Below are 16,787 nucleotides of genomic sequence, written 5' to 3' on the forward strand. Positions count from 1 at the left end.
TGTAGCAAAATCCCATTGATATAATAAAAAGAGACAAAGTCCAAATTACCAGTAGTTAGGTCACTCCACTAGTAAATATGATTTTGATGCGTACACTATAGGCCCTATCACTATGATATCGATGAGGAGTTACTATATATGGCTACTATCCAGCATAAAATTGAATGAATCATGAATGATTGTATACGAGGGATCCACTTTAAATGAGATGTTGATATAATAGTGTAGGATATACACACGAACTACTCAAAATGATGGATCTATTAAGGAGAACTATGGATACAGTAACAGCGAGGACTCCAGTGATAAGACAAATCAGGTCAATGGATCAATTAAGTGTGTTACATCTTATCTTTATTATTGTTAATGTTATCAATGTTGTTACACCAATTAGTGCTCAAACTACAGTTGATATGGAAACAACGGCGGAGTACACTACAGAAACCACAACAGGTAAAAGATCAAAGCCACTCTATCCGACTTTTTGTCAAAGATTTGGGCATTTGGCATAACATAAAACACTCTTCCAACAAAATAGATGCGCTTTAAATCACATAAAGTTTCTTGTTTCAAACTGAAACTAACCAAAAATTCCTAAACGGGACTAAAAATATTTTTCAAAATTTAATATATTTCACGAAGAACTATTTAACGTGTGAATAAATCTCTTAGCAACCCAATGTCTAAGCATTCAAAGTCTTGAGTATAGGCTAAGAGTTATCGCATAAGTCTTGAGTATAGGCTAAGAGTTATCGCATAAGTCTTGAGTATAGGCTAAGAGTTATCGCATAATTTTAATATTTTATGTTATGTTTGATAATTATTATTAAAAAGTTTTGAAAATGATGTGTTTTTCAAAAATTGGAATGCATAACTTGAAATTAGCCTTAGCTTGATTGTCAATGCATACGAAAAATGTCATAACATCACATTTTTGACCCTTATTTACAATAATTGACCAAATATTAATTAAAATATATTGTCTGTTTTTGCCAAATGAAACATATCTAATCCCTGCCACAAGTCTAAGCATTGAGTACAGGCTAAGAGTTAGCTCATAATTTTAATATTAATTTTTATGTTATTTTTGGTAATTGGTTATGACAAAGATTGGAAAATGAGTTTTCCAAAATTAGAATGCATAACTGTACAAATCTTTGGGCTTGATTGTTACAGAATATGTTTTTAGCCCTGATTTCCAAAAATATTTTTTAATGCAAACAAATTAATGCTGTAATTTTCTTGAATAGAGAGTAGGATTTAGCAATGTTTCATTTAGCAAAACAGGATAATGTTTTTTTTTTTAATCCAAAAAATAAGTGCTACATTTTTCAGGCCTGTGTGTGTGTAAAATGCGTGGTACGTGATAAACACGAGAAAGCCGCAGCTATAACTACAATTCGACTTTGAACGTGAAATGAATCAACTTTGGGTTTACTTAAAATAGGTCCACGCGGTCACCCCTACATAGAAGGGCTCAGAATTATTCCAGATTTGAAAATACATCCAAAAAAAGCAATCTATAAAATATGATTGTTCTAAATCCTGAATTTTGACGTATTTTTTACTTTAAGAGTTTCATTGAAAATAAGGAACAATGATAATTTAATTCGACTTGTTTGCGGCAAGTTAAGGGATGGGGTATGAACGTTTGGACAGTATTTATTGTGGGACATTAGAGCACATCAGACATATCGAATTGCATTCTGAATACGAAGAATGTCCTTCTGATATCAAATAATTTTGACTTTTGAAATTCGCAATGTAATACACATTTTATGGCAAATGATGATTAAAAATTGATATTTTAAATATTTAACAGTACTCGAAGTAAACTTTGTAATTCTGATGATTTATACTTAAAGTGTATGTAGGTGGGATGAAAGCCGACGATCAATTGAACATTTTGACCTTTCGTATTGAAGATATGGATTTTTTTCCAAACACCAGAAAAAATTAGGTCTTTTTGGGGAAAAAAATCCATATCTTCAATATGAAAGGTCAAAATGTTCAATTGATCGTCGGCTTTTCCTCCCAGTTAAGAATATATCATTAGATTTATACAATTTTGACTGTTATACATCAAAAATGAGAAAAATATCAAATTTTAATAATTTGTCATAAAATTTGTATTATATCGTGAATTTCAAAAAATGAAAATTATTTGATATCAGAAAGACATTCTTCGTATTCAGAATGCAATTCGATTATGTCTGATGTGCTCTCATGTCCCACAAAAAATACTGTCGAAATGCTCGAAACGCTCATTCCCGATCCCTTAAAGCTGCGTGGTTTATAAAAAAGATACTAAAAATCTGCATTAAATGGGGGTAGAGTGGGGTAAAGTACGGATATATCTTGTCACATACCTTTAAGTTGAAATGCTGGTTATTTCTTTCCTAGCAAATATAACCAAATATAATTCAAAATATAGGGGTTCCCGATGAGCACTATACCGGGGCTCGCGATGAGCATAATGAATGCATATTTTAAAATTACAAAATAGGTAAAAATGGATCGAAATTAATCGAAATGAATCCAAAGTGAATCAAACTGAGTGTAAATTGAGTCTAAAATGGGTTGAAAATAAAACAATACATGCAAAATAAATGATTTCAAAAGCTCTGAAAATGTCGCAAGAAGCCCATTAAAGATGTTATGAAATAACCCAATGCATAAGCTCTTGAACCGAGGAGGGGGCTAGTTGGGGCTCACCCCCCTTCCTCTCCCCATAATTCCATGTGAAGTAAAAACAAACTGTGATAAGATACCAGGAAATTGACAGTTGTTGACTTGTATAATTATGCTAAATTTCAGGGCACCCCAAGAAGAGGTCATCGACAAAAAAGTTTAGTCAGCCCCATGTCAAAAAATTTCCGGAACCACTGCAATGGAGCAGAAAACCAAGGACCCCCTATGGAAGACACTGCAGCACACGGTCCCCGCTGCACACAGGGAGAGTGAATTTCAAATGGGGTTACCTGAATGGGTGCTATTATTTGAAATCTACACCTGCTAGAGTTTAAAGTTATGTCTATTTACCAATCAAGTGATTAGCTTTGTTCGGGCTTGATGTTTATGCTCTTCTCCTCCACGAGGATTTAGAAACAGCCGCATATTTAGGACACACGAACAAAGACCCTAATCTTCTCATCTTACGTTATTTCCGGAATAATCGTATTTCTGATAGAATATAAACTAACCCTTCACTTGATTGAATGATCTAATCGTTTGTTAAATAAAATACACAAATTAGTGGTCAATTGTCTTATCTTGGCATAGATTGTTGGCCATTCATCTCCCAATGTCCAAGGGTCATCCACAAGTAAACAAACGGGAATCTGATTCGGTCGACGTTCAATGATTACAGTTGATGTTTTACTTTTGATTGTAAAAGTCAAGACTTTGTTAGAATTTGAGAGCGATTTATGCCAATACTTAAAAGTGCTAGAAAGCCAATCAAATCAATTGAAACCAATCCCAGTTGATCTATAAAGATGGAAGTCTGAAATTACCTTAATTCACTTAAGGATACAAAACAAGACGCGGTTGAATAAGTCAACAAAAAATAAATCTTTAATAAAAAGTAAGCGGTATGGTTGGACAATGATCTTACCTAAAAAAACATTGTAAAATCACTTACAACGCAACTAAACAAACAAATAAACATTCTAATTATTTTCATGTTTGTTTGTTTGTTTTGACAGACGCATTATCGTGCCCGCCTGATTTTGTGCGTGGTTATGCTGATAATTGTTACTACTTCTCAACCTATAAGAGTTGGTGGGTTTATGGGCGAGACGACTGCCTGGATACGGAGGATGCAGATTTACTTATCATCAATGATCAGATGGAATTAGATTATATTCTAACAGAAATTACCAATTACAATGACACATGGTGGATCGGTAAGGTTTTTATCATTGATATTCAAACACATTTCATTTTGATATCATTTCATCTCATTGGACCTTTCACTTTAAGCATCAGATTTTATGGCGTAACATTGTAAAAATGAAGAAAACGACAATTTTGATAAATATGAAGTTCATTTAAATACATTCAAGTGTCCGTATGGACCTCAAACGTTGACCAAAATGTGACATTTTACCCTCATTAAGCTGTTTGATGATGATTAATGATATGTTAGTGCACCCATTCTTTTTAGAAAAGTGCAACAAAAAATTCTTTCTTTCTTTCTTTGTTTTTATGATGTTTTAGACTTTCTGATTTAGCGAATCGCTGATAGACTAATAGTGCCTCTGAAAACAGTGGATTTCAGATATAGGCAGTTGACCTGCAATGCATAGTGTTCCGATGCATCAAATAATACGAAATAAATAGGAAAAATATAGTACCAAAGAAAAACGATACTAAAATTATGCAACTGTGAAAAAAATCGAAAAAAAGTATTGACTTGTTCTCGTAGATTGGCAGTATTAATATTTGTACATATTGTATCCTTTTGGAGATAGCGCCAATCATAAGTATATACACTGAATCATAAGAATGATTTCATATTATAATTACATTTCAGATATAATAAGGTAACCAAGCAAACAAAAAAGTTTTACAGAAAACGTTGAAATGTGTTATAAAGGGCATATAAAGGTTTACAACGTTTTTTGAAAACTTGCTGCAAAACATTCTATCATAGTGTTAAAGTAATGTCAGCCTAAATAATAACCATCTCAAGATCAGTTTCCTACGTAGACCGGGACGTTTAACAGAAAGCTCCTTGACCAGGGGACTTTAAAATTACATGCTTTTGCAAAGACCTTTCGCACTCCTGCGGACCGATCGCATAACAAAATAGGTCATGTCTGCGGCATGCGATGCTGAGCAGATTGATCGTCGAATAATGTGTTGATGTGATGATGACGTGATTCAATTAGCCAATCAGAACAATATTTCAAATTTACGCCGTAAAGTACGGCAAATCGGGCACTGCGAAAGATCTTCGCAAATGGGTGTAGCTCAATAATTATTCCACAAGATGAGAATATACGCTACGGGGGCTCGTGCCGTCTAGCACCAGAGTCTACATTGAGCAAACTGAACGGCTATTAATGCTATATCGATGCGTAGATTGAAATTGTATTAGTACATGACCCAGAGACAACCAAGACTTCATTTCCAATGGGCTGTTTAAATTTGACACCGCTTTATACTCTACTGTTTTCAGGCTATTATGATGTGTCTGTGGAGGATACGTGGCGTTGGGTAGATTGCAATTACACCAATACATGGCAGGATACATTATGGGCTCCAGGACAACCCGACAATGACGGCCAACAAGATTGTGCAATATTAGATAATAATGGCCTACTCTATGATCAAGTCTGCGACGAGACATTTTATTTTATATGCGAAATAACACCAAAAGGTGAGACCCTTTATGTTATTTATACGTAACGTAAAACTTAAAATAAATTCTAAAAAACAACTTTCAAACATGAACACCCGTCTCTGTAAGTCATACAGATTTTTTTCATCTGCTCTCAAAAGTCACCTAGTATTTTTAAGGAGTGGCTGGCGAAGACATTGCAGTCAGTTCCGATAAGGATAAAATCCTGCACTCCGTACGGTTTTAACTTATACTAGCCTAATCATTATAAACGAATCAACTATAAGATAAAGAATAAGAATTAACTTGTATTAGTTTTAAAATGTCCGAATAGTAGAGCAAAACTATTAAAGCAAAATCATTCACTTTTAGTTACAGCTGTACAAATTTTTTGCCACTATCTTCATTGTCACTATAGGAACATGTAAATAAGCTGTATGGGTTTTGTTTGGATGGTAAAGTATAACTAAAAATATCCACAGACATACCATTATAAGATATTGTTTTCAAGTTAATAAGTTATTTCTTACAAGATTTCCAATATGGCTGACAAATCCAAACTGGCCCCCATTTGACATAAAAGGGATACATATTAACATTTTACGGATACGCTATTTATTCCATTTATAGATTAATTCGTCGGCTGTATTCCATAGTGGCGTACAGTGATTTTTGGTAATTTTTTTGAAAATTGGCACATATGTTTTTAATGATGTTCTCTTTCATTTTTCTAAGTCTCGTCAGTCAAACCTAGCTAATTAATTAGTAATTAATTAATTAAATGTGGCGTACGCCACTTGTTATACACATTTTATGATTATGAAATATCGGCAAAAATGAAAAACATTGTATGTCATAGTGGCGTACACCTCTCTACATGTCATAGTGACGTATCGGACCTATACGCCACTATGGAATGAAGCCGACGAAAAGTAACGCCATAGGGATTACACGGCGACCGAGGTGGCGTAAGGTTAACGTTAGGTTAGGGTATTGCGTTTTGTGTGTTTTCCATAGTGACGTATAGTTTTATGCTTTTTGTTTTCAGTTTGCCAGCAATATTATGTATTTATTTCTTTTGAAAAATATATAACAATAAAATCTATTTAGTTTACTACAGAAATTTCACATCATTTACAAAATATAATGAATGTCTGACCCAGCAAACACAAAACGTTTTCGACATCATTCGCAAAAGGTTATAAAAGGTTGTCAGAAAACGTTTAAATGTCGGGTTATATAAAGGGTACATTAATGGTATAAAACGTTTTCACGTTTTCATAACATTAAATAACATTTGTTGGTAATTTACTGCACAGCAAACACAAATGTTTTACAGAAAACATTTAAATGTCGGGTTATATAAAGGGTATAAAAACGTTTTAATAACATTCCAAAAACATTTACGACCTTTATATAACCCGACATTTAAATGTTATTAAAACGTTTTGTAAAAAACATTTTAAGAACATTTCTGTGTTTGCTGGGTGCAATTATTTTAACATAATGTTATTTAAGTGTTGACAAAATATTTGACCAAAAATGTTTGCAAAAATATTGTTGTAGTGTGTTTTCATATAAAACGTTTTAAAACGATTTAATGACCTTTATATAACCCGACATTTTAATGTTATTAAAACATTTTTACCTAAACCAAAACCCAAAATATAACTTTATAAACGTTTTTGTGTTTGCTGGGCGATTTACACAACTCGATTTTAAATTGGCATTTCTTCAAACCCGATTTTCTCGAAAAGTTGTTTATTCGCGGCGCCCCACTATACGCCACTATGGAATACAGCCGACGAATTCTTAAAACATGCCATTAAATGCATTTTGATAGAAATGGGAACAAAAATGTATTTTACAACATGATTGACACCCTCTTCCACTTAATGAAATTAAAAATGGTCACCAAGTAAATCGTAAAAATGATACATGAACGTGAAGTTTTCTATCTTATTTTCATGCAGATTTCTTCCTAAATGAAACCAATGTGCAAACTGTTGATGCCGAGGCTATTTCGTCAACTGATATAGAGGTAACATGGGAAGTATCGCCTTACAATTGTGACTTAATTGGCTATATAATAAGATACTTTATGGTTGATGATCCTACACAGACAGGTACGTAACAATGAATGACTTAAGGGATCTAAAATGAGCGTTTATTGCGTTTCGACAGTATTTTTTGTGGGACATGAGCACCTCAGACCTATCGAATTGCATTCTGAATACGAAGCATGTCTTTCTGATATCAAATAATTTTCATTTTTGAAAATCACAATATAATACACATTTTATGACAAATTATAAAAATTTGATATTTTCAAATTTTTGACATATAACAGTACTCGAAGTAAATTATATAAATCTAATGACATATTCTTAAAGTGTATGTAGCAGGGATGAAAAGCCGACGGTCAATTGAAAATTTTGACCTTTCATATTGAAGATATGGATTTTTTTTCCCAAAAAGACCTAATTTTTTTTTGGTGTTTTGGGAAAAAAATCCATATCTTCAATACGAAAGGACAAAATTTTCAATTGATCGTCGGCTTTTCATCCCACCTACATACACTTTAAGTATAAATCATCAGATTTATAAAGTTTACTTCAAGTACTGTTAAATATCAAAAATATCAATTTTAATGATTTGCCATAAAATGTGTATTAAATTGCGAATTTCAAAAATCAAAATTATTTGATATCAGAATGACATTCTTCGTATTCAGAATGCAATTCGATATGTCTGATGTGCTCTAATGTCCCACAATAAATACTGTCCAAACGTTCATACCCCAGCCCTTAAGACCAATTAGAGCATTTCAAATGATTTAGAATTTAAGTGTTATATAATGAACGTTCTCAGGTGAGCAACAATGGGTTATTCCGTTTGAAATCCACACACCCCTATGAAAGTCATGATCTTAAACTTAATCACGGGTCGTTTGAATTTCAAACGGGGTTTCCTAAATGGCGTCTCTATTTAAAATATGCACCCTCTGTGTGAGATATTAAGACAATATTTTCCACAGGAGGTATCTGGATTTAAAATGGAATAGCCCAATTTTGTTTTTTGTGAACCACTTTAAATTTAACTAAATACTTCGACATAATATCCTTGAAAACTCTCTTGACTCGAGTGAATGCATGTACACTTGTTATATTGGCCTATATACTTCCAACAGGTTTAAAGACCGTGCTAGGCGGCAATCAGAACACAAGCACATTAACTGATTTGGAAGTAAACACAAAATATGCAATCAATATAGCAGGATTGACAACAACAGTCGAACTAGAACCTGTTGGACCTGTAATCGTACAAACATGTAAGTAGCCTTATATGACAAAATAATTTAATAACCAAATGGCTTTATATGCATACTTCAGAGGTGCCTCATGTTTTAGAGTATACTAAGGGTAAACATGGAGTCCGCTTGTATTAATAGCACCATGTCCGGGAAATGCAAATTGTTGCGAACTTAGTGTTTATATCATGTATTTCTGATCAAAGGATTTTGAATCCGCCATTAAGCCCGCCTCCATTACACATCCTCTAATCCAATTTCATCACATTTTCACTACTTCGGCCCAAATCCATTTGTGCCGCCACCAGTAGCTCCAGTTGCCAATTCTGTTTTTTTATTATTTGATTCATTTGTCGTTTGATCAAATTTGCACCCCATTCGAAATTATTTCCTGCAAAATACCACTTGGGTCAATTTCCATATAATCCAGTTCCAACTTGATATAAAATTATGAACTGCATATTTTCAGTACTTTAACCAGATGGTGTAGCAAGCATGTGCCAGAGGCGGCTACAGAGAAAACGATACTACTGAACATTTGCACCGTACTCTCTGATTTAAACTAAAAACGACAGCATTATGCAATTGTTCGGGGTATGATAGAAAGAACTACCGGAATATATCTGGTGCAGATAGCGAAATATGATCTAACTTAACGCGATGCCCTACAGTCAATTACAATACTCATATCAAATATATATATATATGTTAACAAATCGAAATAAGAAATATACAATAAACAAATCGCACAATTCATATTCATATTGTATTTTTTTATTCTTACAGTACTTTGTCCAGATGGTTTTGAAAGAGGGCCAAACGACAGGTGCTATTACTTCTCCAGAGGTAGTACCTACTGGCTTTCTGCAAGAGGTGGATGTCAAAGTGTTACAGATACTGATTTGCTTATCTTAGATAATGAAGAAGAGGCAGAATATATCAGAAATAGAACTGCACAAATTAATCCAGATGCTAAATGGTGGATTGGGTATTATGATGTATCGATCGAAGGTGTTTGGAAATGGGTGGATTGTACAAGCTCTGAACCTTGGCATGAAACTCTGTGGGCACCAGGACAGCCTGATAATAACGGCGAACAGGACTGTGGTATTGTGGGTGATAATGGCCACTTATATGATGAACTTTGTGATGAGTACATCTATCGATACATTTGTGAAGTTACACCGAAAGGTAACATGAGACATCTTCCGAAAATTATTTTCCGAAGTAAAAATGTCTTTTCTTCGTGCATATTATCGCCATCTTCATGAAATAAATTCGGTAAGGTTTGCCTTTTAACTACGTTTCTATGTTTTCTTTTAGACTTCTTTGGAAACGAAACTAACGCAAGAAACCTTCAAGCTGACGCATTATCATCTAGTGAAATTGAAGCCATGTGGGAAGTTTCGCCGAAGAATTGTGATGTTTTTGGCTACAGAGTCCACTACTATGAAATCGACAATCCCGATAACACCGGTAAGAGATCTAATGGCCTTTGTTTGATTCATACATAAGTTCATTGGTTTACCAGAGATACATAAATCTTATCGTCTTTCTGATTCATAGGTTCCGTGAGTGTGTTTCCTGGTAATGCAACATATGCAATTATTTCAGGCTTAGAAACAGACACCGAATATGCCATCAGCGTAGCAGGTTTGACTATTGATGAAGAACTTGAAAAGATTGGACCAGTTACAGTGAGAACATGTAAGTAACATACTTCAATACAATCCACCTCTCTGTTGCAATGTTAACAAATTAAATTGAAAATATCATTACAATTAACGAATCGAACCATTCATATTATTATTGTATTTTCTTATTCTTACAGTACTTTGTCCAGATGGTTTTGAAAGAGGGCCAAACGACAGGTGCTATTACTTCTCCAGAGGTAGTACCTACTGGCTTTCTGCAAGAGGTGGATGTCAAAGTGTTACAGATACTGATCTGCTTATCTTAGATAATGAAGAAGAAGCAGAATATATCAGAAATAGAACTGCACAAATTGATCCAGATGCTAAATGGTGGATTGGGTATTATGATGTATCGATCGAAGGTGTTTGGAAATGGGTGGATTGTACAAGCTCTGAACCTTGGCATGAAACTCTGTGGGCACCAGGACAGCCTGATAATATCGGCGAACAGGACTGTGGTATTGTGGGTGATAATGGCCACTTATATGATGAACTTTGTGATGAGTACAACTATCGATACATTTGTGAAGTTACACCGAAAGGTAACATGAGACATCATCTTCCGAAAATTATTTTCCGAAATAAAAGTTTCTTTTCTTCGTGCATATTATCGCCATCTTCATGAAATAAATTCTGTATGGTTTGCCTTTTAACTACGTTTCTATGTTTTCTTTTAGACTTCTTTGGAAACGATACTAACGCAAGAAACCTTAAAGCTGACGCATTGTCATCTAGTGAAATTGAAGCCATATGGGAAGTTTCGCCGAACAACTGTGATGTCTTTGGCTACAGAGTCCACTACTATGAAATCGACAATCCCGATAACACCGGTAAGAGAGATCTAATGACCATTGTTTGATTCATACGTAAGTTCAGTGGTTTACCAGAGATACATAAATCTTATCGTCTTTCTGATTCATAGGTTCCGTCAGTGTGTTTCCTGGTAATGCAACATATGCAGTTATTTCAGGCTTAGAAACAGACACCGAATATGCCATCAGCGTAGCAGGTTTGACTATTGATGAAGAACTTGAAAAGATTGGACCAGTTACAGTGAGAACATGTAAGTAACTTGCTTCAATACAATCCACCTCTCTGCCGCAATGTTAACAAATTAAAAGAAAAATATCATTACAATTACCGAATCGAACCATTCATATTAACATTGTATTTTCTTATTCTTACAGTACTTTGTCCAGATGGTTTTGAAAGAGGGCCAAACGACAGGTGCTATTACTGCTCCAGAGGTAGTACCTACTGGCTTTCTGCAAGAGGTGGATGTCAAAGTGTTACAGATACTGATCTGCTTATCTTAGATAATGAAGAAGAAGCAGAATATATCAGAAATAGAACTGCACAAATTAATCCAGATGCTAAATGGTGGATTGGGTATTATGATGTATCGATCGAAGGTGTTTGGAAATGGGTGGATTGTACAAGCTCTGAACCTTGGCATGAAACTCTGTGGGCACCAGGACAGCCTGATAATATCGGCGAACAGGACTGTGGTATTGTGGGTGATAATGGCCACTTATATGATGAACTTTGTGATGAGTACAACTATCGATACATTTGTGAAGTTACACCGAAAGGTAACATGAGACATCATCTTCCGAAAATTATTTTCCGAAATAAAAGTTTCTTTTCTTCGTGCATATTATCGCCATCTTCATGAAATAAATTCTGTATGGTTTGCCTTTTAACTACGTTTCTATGTTTTCTTTTAGACTTCTTTGGAAACGATACTAACGCAAGAAACCTTAAAGCTGACGCATTGTCATCTAGTGAAATTGAAGCCATATGGGAAGTTTCGCCGAACAACTGTGATGTCTTTGGCTACAGAGTCCACTACTATGAAATCGACAATCCCGATAACACCGGTAAGAGAGATCTAATGACCATTGTTTGATTCATACGTAAGTTCAGTGGTTTACCAGAGATAAATAAATCTTATCTTCTTTCTGGTTCATAGGTTCCGTCAGTGTGTTTCCTGGTAATGCAACATATGCAGTTATTTCAGGCTTAGAAACAGACACCGAATATGCCATCAGCGTAGCAGGTTTGACTATTGATGAAGAACTTGAAAAGATTGGACCAGTTACAGTGAGAACATGTAAGTAACTTGCTTCAATACAATCCACCTCTCTGCCGCAATGTTAACAAATTAAAAGAAAAATATCATTACAATTACCGAATCGAACCATTCATATTAACATTGTATTTTCTTATTCTTACAGTACTTTGTCCAGATGGTTTTGAAAGAGGGCCAAACGACAGGTGCTATTACTTCTCCAGAGGTAGTACCTACTGGCTTTCTGCAAGAGGTGGATGTCAAAGTGTTACAGATACTGATCTGCTTATCTTAGATAATGAAGAAGAAGCAGAATATATCAGAAATAGAACTGCACAAATTGATCCAGATGCTAAATGGTGGATTGGGTATTATGATGTATCGATCGAAGGTGTTTGGAAATGGGTGGATTGTACAAGCTCTGAACCTTGGCATGAAACTCTGTGGGCACCAGGACAGCCTGATAATATCGGCGAACAGGACTGTGGTATTGTGGGTGATAATGGCCACTTATATGATGAACTTTGTGATGAGTACAACTATCGATACATTTGTGAAGTTACACCGAAAGGTAACATGAGACATCATCTTCCGAAAATTATTTTCCGAAATAAAAGTTTCTTTTCTTCGTGCATATTATCGCCATCTTCATGAAATAAATTCTGTATGGTTTGCCTTTTAACTACGTTTCTATGTTTTCTTTTAGACTTCTTTGGAAACGATACTAACGCAAGAAACCTTAAAGCTGACGCATTGTCATCTAGTGAAATTGAAGCCATATGGGAAGTTTCGCCGAACAACTGTGATGTCTTTGGCTACAGAGTCCACTACTATGAAATCGACAATCCCGATAACACCGGTAAGAGAGATCTAATGACCATTGTTTGATTCATACGTAAGTTCAGTGGTTTACCAGAGATACATAAATCTTATCTTCTTTCTGGTTCATAGGTTCCGTCAGTGTGTTTCCTGGTAATGCAACATATGCAGTTATTTCAGGCTTAGAAACAGACACCGAATATGCCATCAGCGTAGCAGGTTTGACTATTGATGAAGAACTTGAAAAGATTGGACCAGTTACAGTGAGAACATGTAAGTAACTTGCTTCAATACAATCCACCTCTCTGCCGCAATGTTAACAAATTAAAAGAAAAATATCATTACAATTACCGAATCGAACCATTCATATTAACATTGTATTTTCTTATTCTTACAGTACTTTGTCCAGATGGTTTTGAAAGAGGGCCAAACGACAGGTGCTATTACTTCTCCAGAGGTAGTACCTACTGGCTTTCTGCAAGAGGTGGATGTCAAAGTGTTACAGATACTGATCTGCTTATCTTAGATAATGAAGAAGAAGCAGAATATATCAGAAATAGAACTGCACAAATTGATCCAGATGCTAAATGGTGGATTGGGTATTATGATGTATCGATCGAAGGTGTTTGGAAATGGGTGGATTGTACAAGCTCTGAACCTTGGCATGAAACTCTGTGGGCACCAGGACAGCCTGATAATATCGGCGAACAGGACTGTGGTATTGTGGGTGATAATGGCCACTTATATGATGAACTTTGTGATGAGTACAACTATCGATACATTTGTGAAGTTACACCGAAAGGTAACATGAGACATCATCTTCCGAAAATTATTTTCCGAAATAAAAGTTTCTTTTCTTCGTGCATATTATCGCCATCTTCATGAAATAAATTCTGTATGGTTTGCCTTTTAACTACGTTTCTATGTTTTCTTTTAGACTTCTTTGGAAACGATACTAACGCAAGAAACCTTAAAGCTGACGCATTGTCATCTAGTGAAATTGAAGCCATATGGGAAGTTTCGCCGAACAACTGTGATGTCTTTGGCTACAGAGTCCACTACTATGAAATCGACAATCCCGATAACACCGGTAAGAGAGATCTAATGACCATTGTTTGATTCATACGTAAGTTCAGTGGTTTACCAGAGATACATAAATCTTATCGTCTTTCTGATTCATAGGTTCCGTCAGTGTGTTTCCTGGTAATGCAACATATGCAGTTATTTCAGGCTTAGAAACAGACACCGAATATGCCATCAGCGTAGCAGGTTTGACTATTGATGAAGAACTTGAAAAGATTGGACCAGTTACAGTGAGAACATGTAAGTAACTTGCTTCAATACAATCCACCTCTCTGCTGCAATGTTAACAAATTAAAAGAAAAATATCATTACAATTACCGAATCGAACCATTCATATTAACATTGTATTTTCTTATTCTTACAGTACTTTGTCCAGATGGTTTTGAAAGAGGGCCAAACGACAGGTGCTATTACTTCTCCAGAGGTAGTACCTACTGGCTTTCTGCAAGAGGTGGATGTCAAAGTGTTACAGATACTGATCTGCTTATCTTAGATAATGAAGAAGAAGCAGAATATATCAGAAATAGAACTGCACAAATTGATCCAGATGCTAAATGGTGGATTGGGTATTATGATGTATCGATCGAAGGTGTTTGGAAATGGGTGGATTGTACAAGCTCTGAACCTTGGCATGAAACTCTGTGGGCACCAGGACAGCCTGATAATATCGGCGAACAGGACTGTGGTATTGTGGGTGATAATGGCCACTTATATGATGAACTTTGTGATGAGTACAACTATCGATACATTTGTGAAGTTACACCGAAAGGTAACATGAGACATCATCTTCCGAAAATTATTTTCCGAAATAAAAGTTTCTTTTCTTCGTGCATATTATCGCCATCTTCATGAAATAAATTCTGTATGGTTTGCCTTTTAACTACGTTTCTATGTTTTCTTTTAGACTTCTTTGGAAACGATACTAACGCAAGAAACCTTAAAGCTGACGCATTGTCATCTAGTGAAATTGAAGCCATATGGGAAGTTTCGCCGAACAACTGTGATGTCTTTGGCTACAGAGTCCACTACTATGAAATCGACAATCCCGAGAACACCGGTAAGAGAGATCTAATGACCATTGTTTGATTCATACGTAAGTTCAGTGGTTTACCAGAGATACATAAATCTTATCGTCTTTCTGATTCATAGGTTCCGTCAGTGTGTTTCCTGGTAATGCAACATATGCAGTTATTTCAGGCTTAGAAACAGACACCGAATATGCCATCAGCGTAGCAGGTTTGACTATTGATGAAGAACTTGAAAAGATTGGACCAGTTACAGTGAGAACATGTAAGTAACTTGCTTCAATACAATCCACCTCTCTGCTGCAATGTTAACAAATTAAAAGAAAAATATCATTACAATTACCGAATCGAACCATTCATATTAACATTGTATTTTCTTATTCTTACAGTACTTTGTCCAGATGGTTTTGAAAGAGGGCCAAACGACAGGTGCTATTACTTCTTCAGAGGTAGTACCTACTGGCTTTCTGCAAGAGGTGGATGTCAAAGTGTTACAGATACTGATCTGCTTATCTTAGATAATGAAGAAGAAGCAGAATATATCAGAAATAGAACTGCACAAATTGATCCAGATGCTAAATGGTGGATTGGGTATTATGATGTATCGATCGAAGGTGTTTGGAAATGGGTGGATTGTACAAGCTCTGAACCTTGGCATGAAACTCTGTGGGCACCAGGACAGCCTGATAATATCGGCGAACAGGACTGTGGTATTGTGGGTGATAATGGCCACTTATATGATGAACTTTGTGATGAGTACAACTATCGATACATTTGTGAAGTTACACCGAAAGGTAACATGAGACATCATCTTCCGAAAATTATTTTCCGAAATAAAAGTTTCTTTTCTTCGTGCATATTATCGCCATCTTCATGAAATAAATTCTGTATGGTTTGCCTTTTAACTACGTTTCTATGTTTTCTTTTAGACTTCTTTGGAAACGATACTAACGCAAGAAACCTTAAAGCTGACGCATTGTCATCTAGTGAAATTGAAGCCATATGGGAAGTTTCGCCGAACAACTGTGATGTCTTTGGCTACAGAGTCCACTACTATGAAATCGACAATCTCGATAACACATGTAAGAGATCTAATGACCATTGTTTGATTCATACGTAAGTTCAGTGGTTTACCAGAGATACATAAATCTTATCGTCTTTCTGATTCATAGGTTCCGTCAGTGTGTTTCCTGGTAATGCAACATATGCAGTTATTCCAGGCTTAGAAACAGACACCGAATATGCCATCAGCGTAGCAGGTTTGACTATTGATGAAGAACTTGAAAAGATTGGACCAGTTACAGTGAGAACATGTAAGTAACTTGCTTCTGTAATCAATACAATCCACCTCTCTGCCGCAATGTTAACAAATTAAAAGAAAAATATCATTACAATTACCGAATCGAACCATTCATATTAACATTGTATTTTCTTATTC

The 16,787-nt window shown here is 35.3% G+C and overlaps 1 protein-coding gene across 1 annotated transcript; it reads left to right on the plus strand.

The window, feature by feature from the left end:
- The first annotated feature begins 251 nt into the window (after window positions 1–251).
- Window positions 252–15,622, plus strand: LOC140162011 (uncharacterized). The gene is made up of 23 exons (XM_072185302.1): window positions 252–453; window positions 3,708–3,908; window positions 5,186–5,386; window positions 7,321–7,473; window positions 8,538–8,678; window positions 9,444–9,848; window positions 9,981–10,133; window positions 10,224–10,364; window positions 10,489–10,893; window positions 11,029–11,181; window positions 11,274–11,414; window positions 11,539–11,943; window positions 12,079–12,231; window positions 12,324–12,464; window positions 12,589–12,993; window positions 13,129–13,281; window positions 13,374–13,514; window positions 13,639–14,043; window positions 14,179–14,331; window positions 14,424–14,564; window positions 14,689–15,093; window positions 15,229–15,381; window positions 15,474–15,622. The coding sequence occupies exons 1-23, from the start codon at window positions 252–254 to the stop codon at window positions 15,620–15,622; spliced, it is 5,100 nt and encodes a 1,699-aa protein (XP_072041403.1).
- Window positions 15,623–16,787: the final 1,165 nt, after the last annotated feature.

Source organism: Amphiura filiformis, chromosome 10, assembly GCF_039555335.1.
Source record: "Amphiura filiformis chromosome 10, Afil_fr2py, whole genome shotgun sequence".
NCBI classification, from domain to species: Eukaryota; Metazoa; Echinodermata; class Ophiuroidea; order Amphilepidida; family Amphiuridae; genus Amphiura; species Amphiura filiformis.

Coding starts and splice junctions, on each gene's coding strand:
- LOC140162011 (XM_072185302.1), top strand. CDS start 252: ATGATGGATCTATTAAGGAGAACTATGGATACAGTAACAGCGAGGACT. Junction 8,679..9,443: donor ACCTGTAATCGTACAAACAT/GTAAGTAGCCTT, acceptor TTATTCTTACAG/TACTTTGTCCAGATGGTTTT. Junction 11,415..11,538: donor ACCAGTTACAGTGAGAACAT/GTAAGTAACTTG, acceptor TTATTCTTACAG/TACTTTGTCCAGATGGTTTT.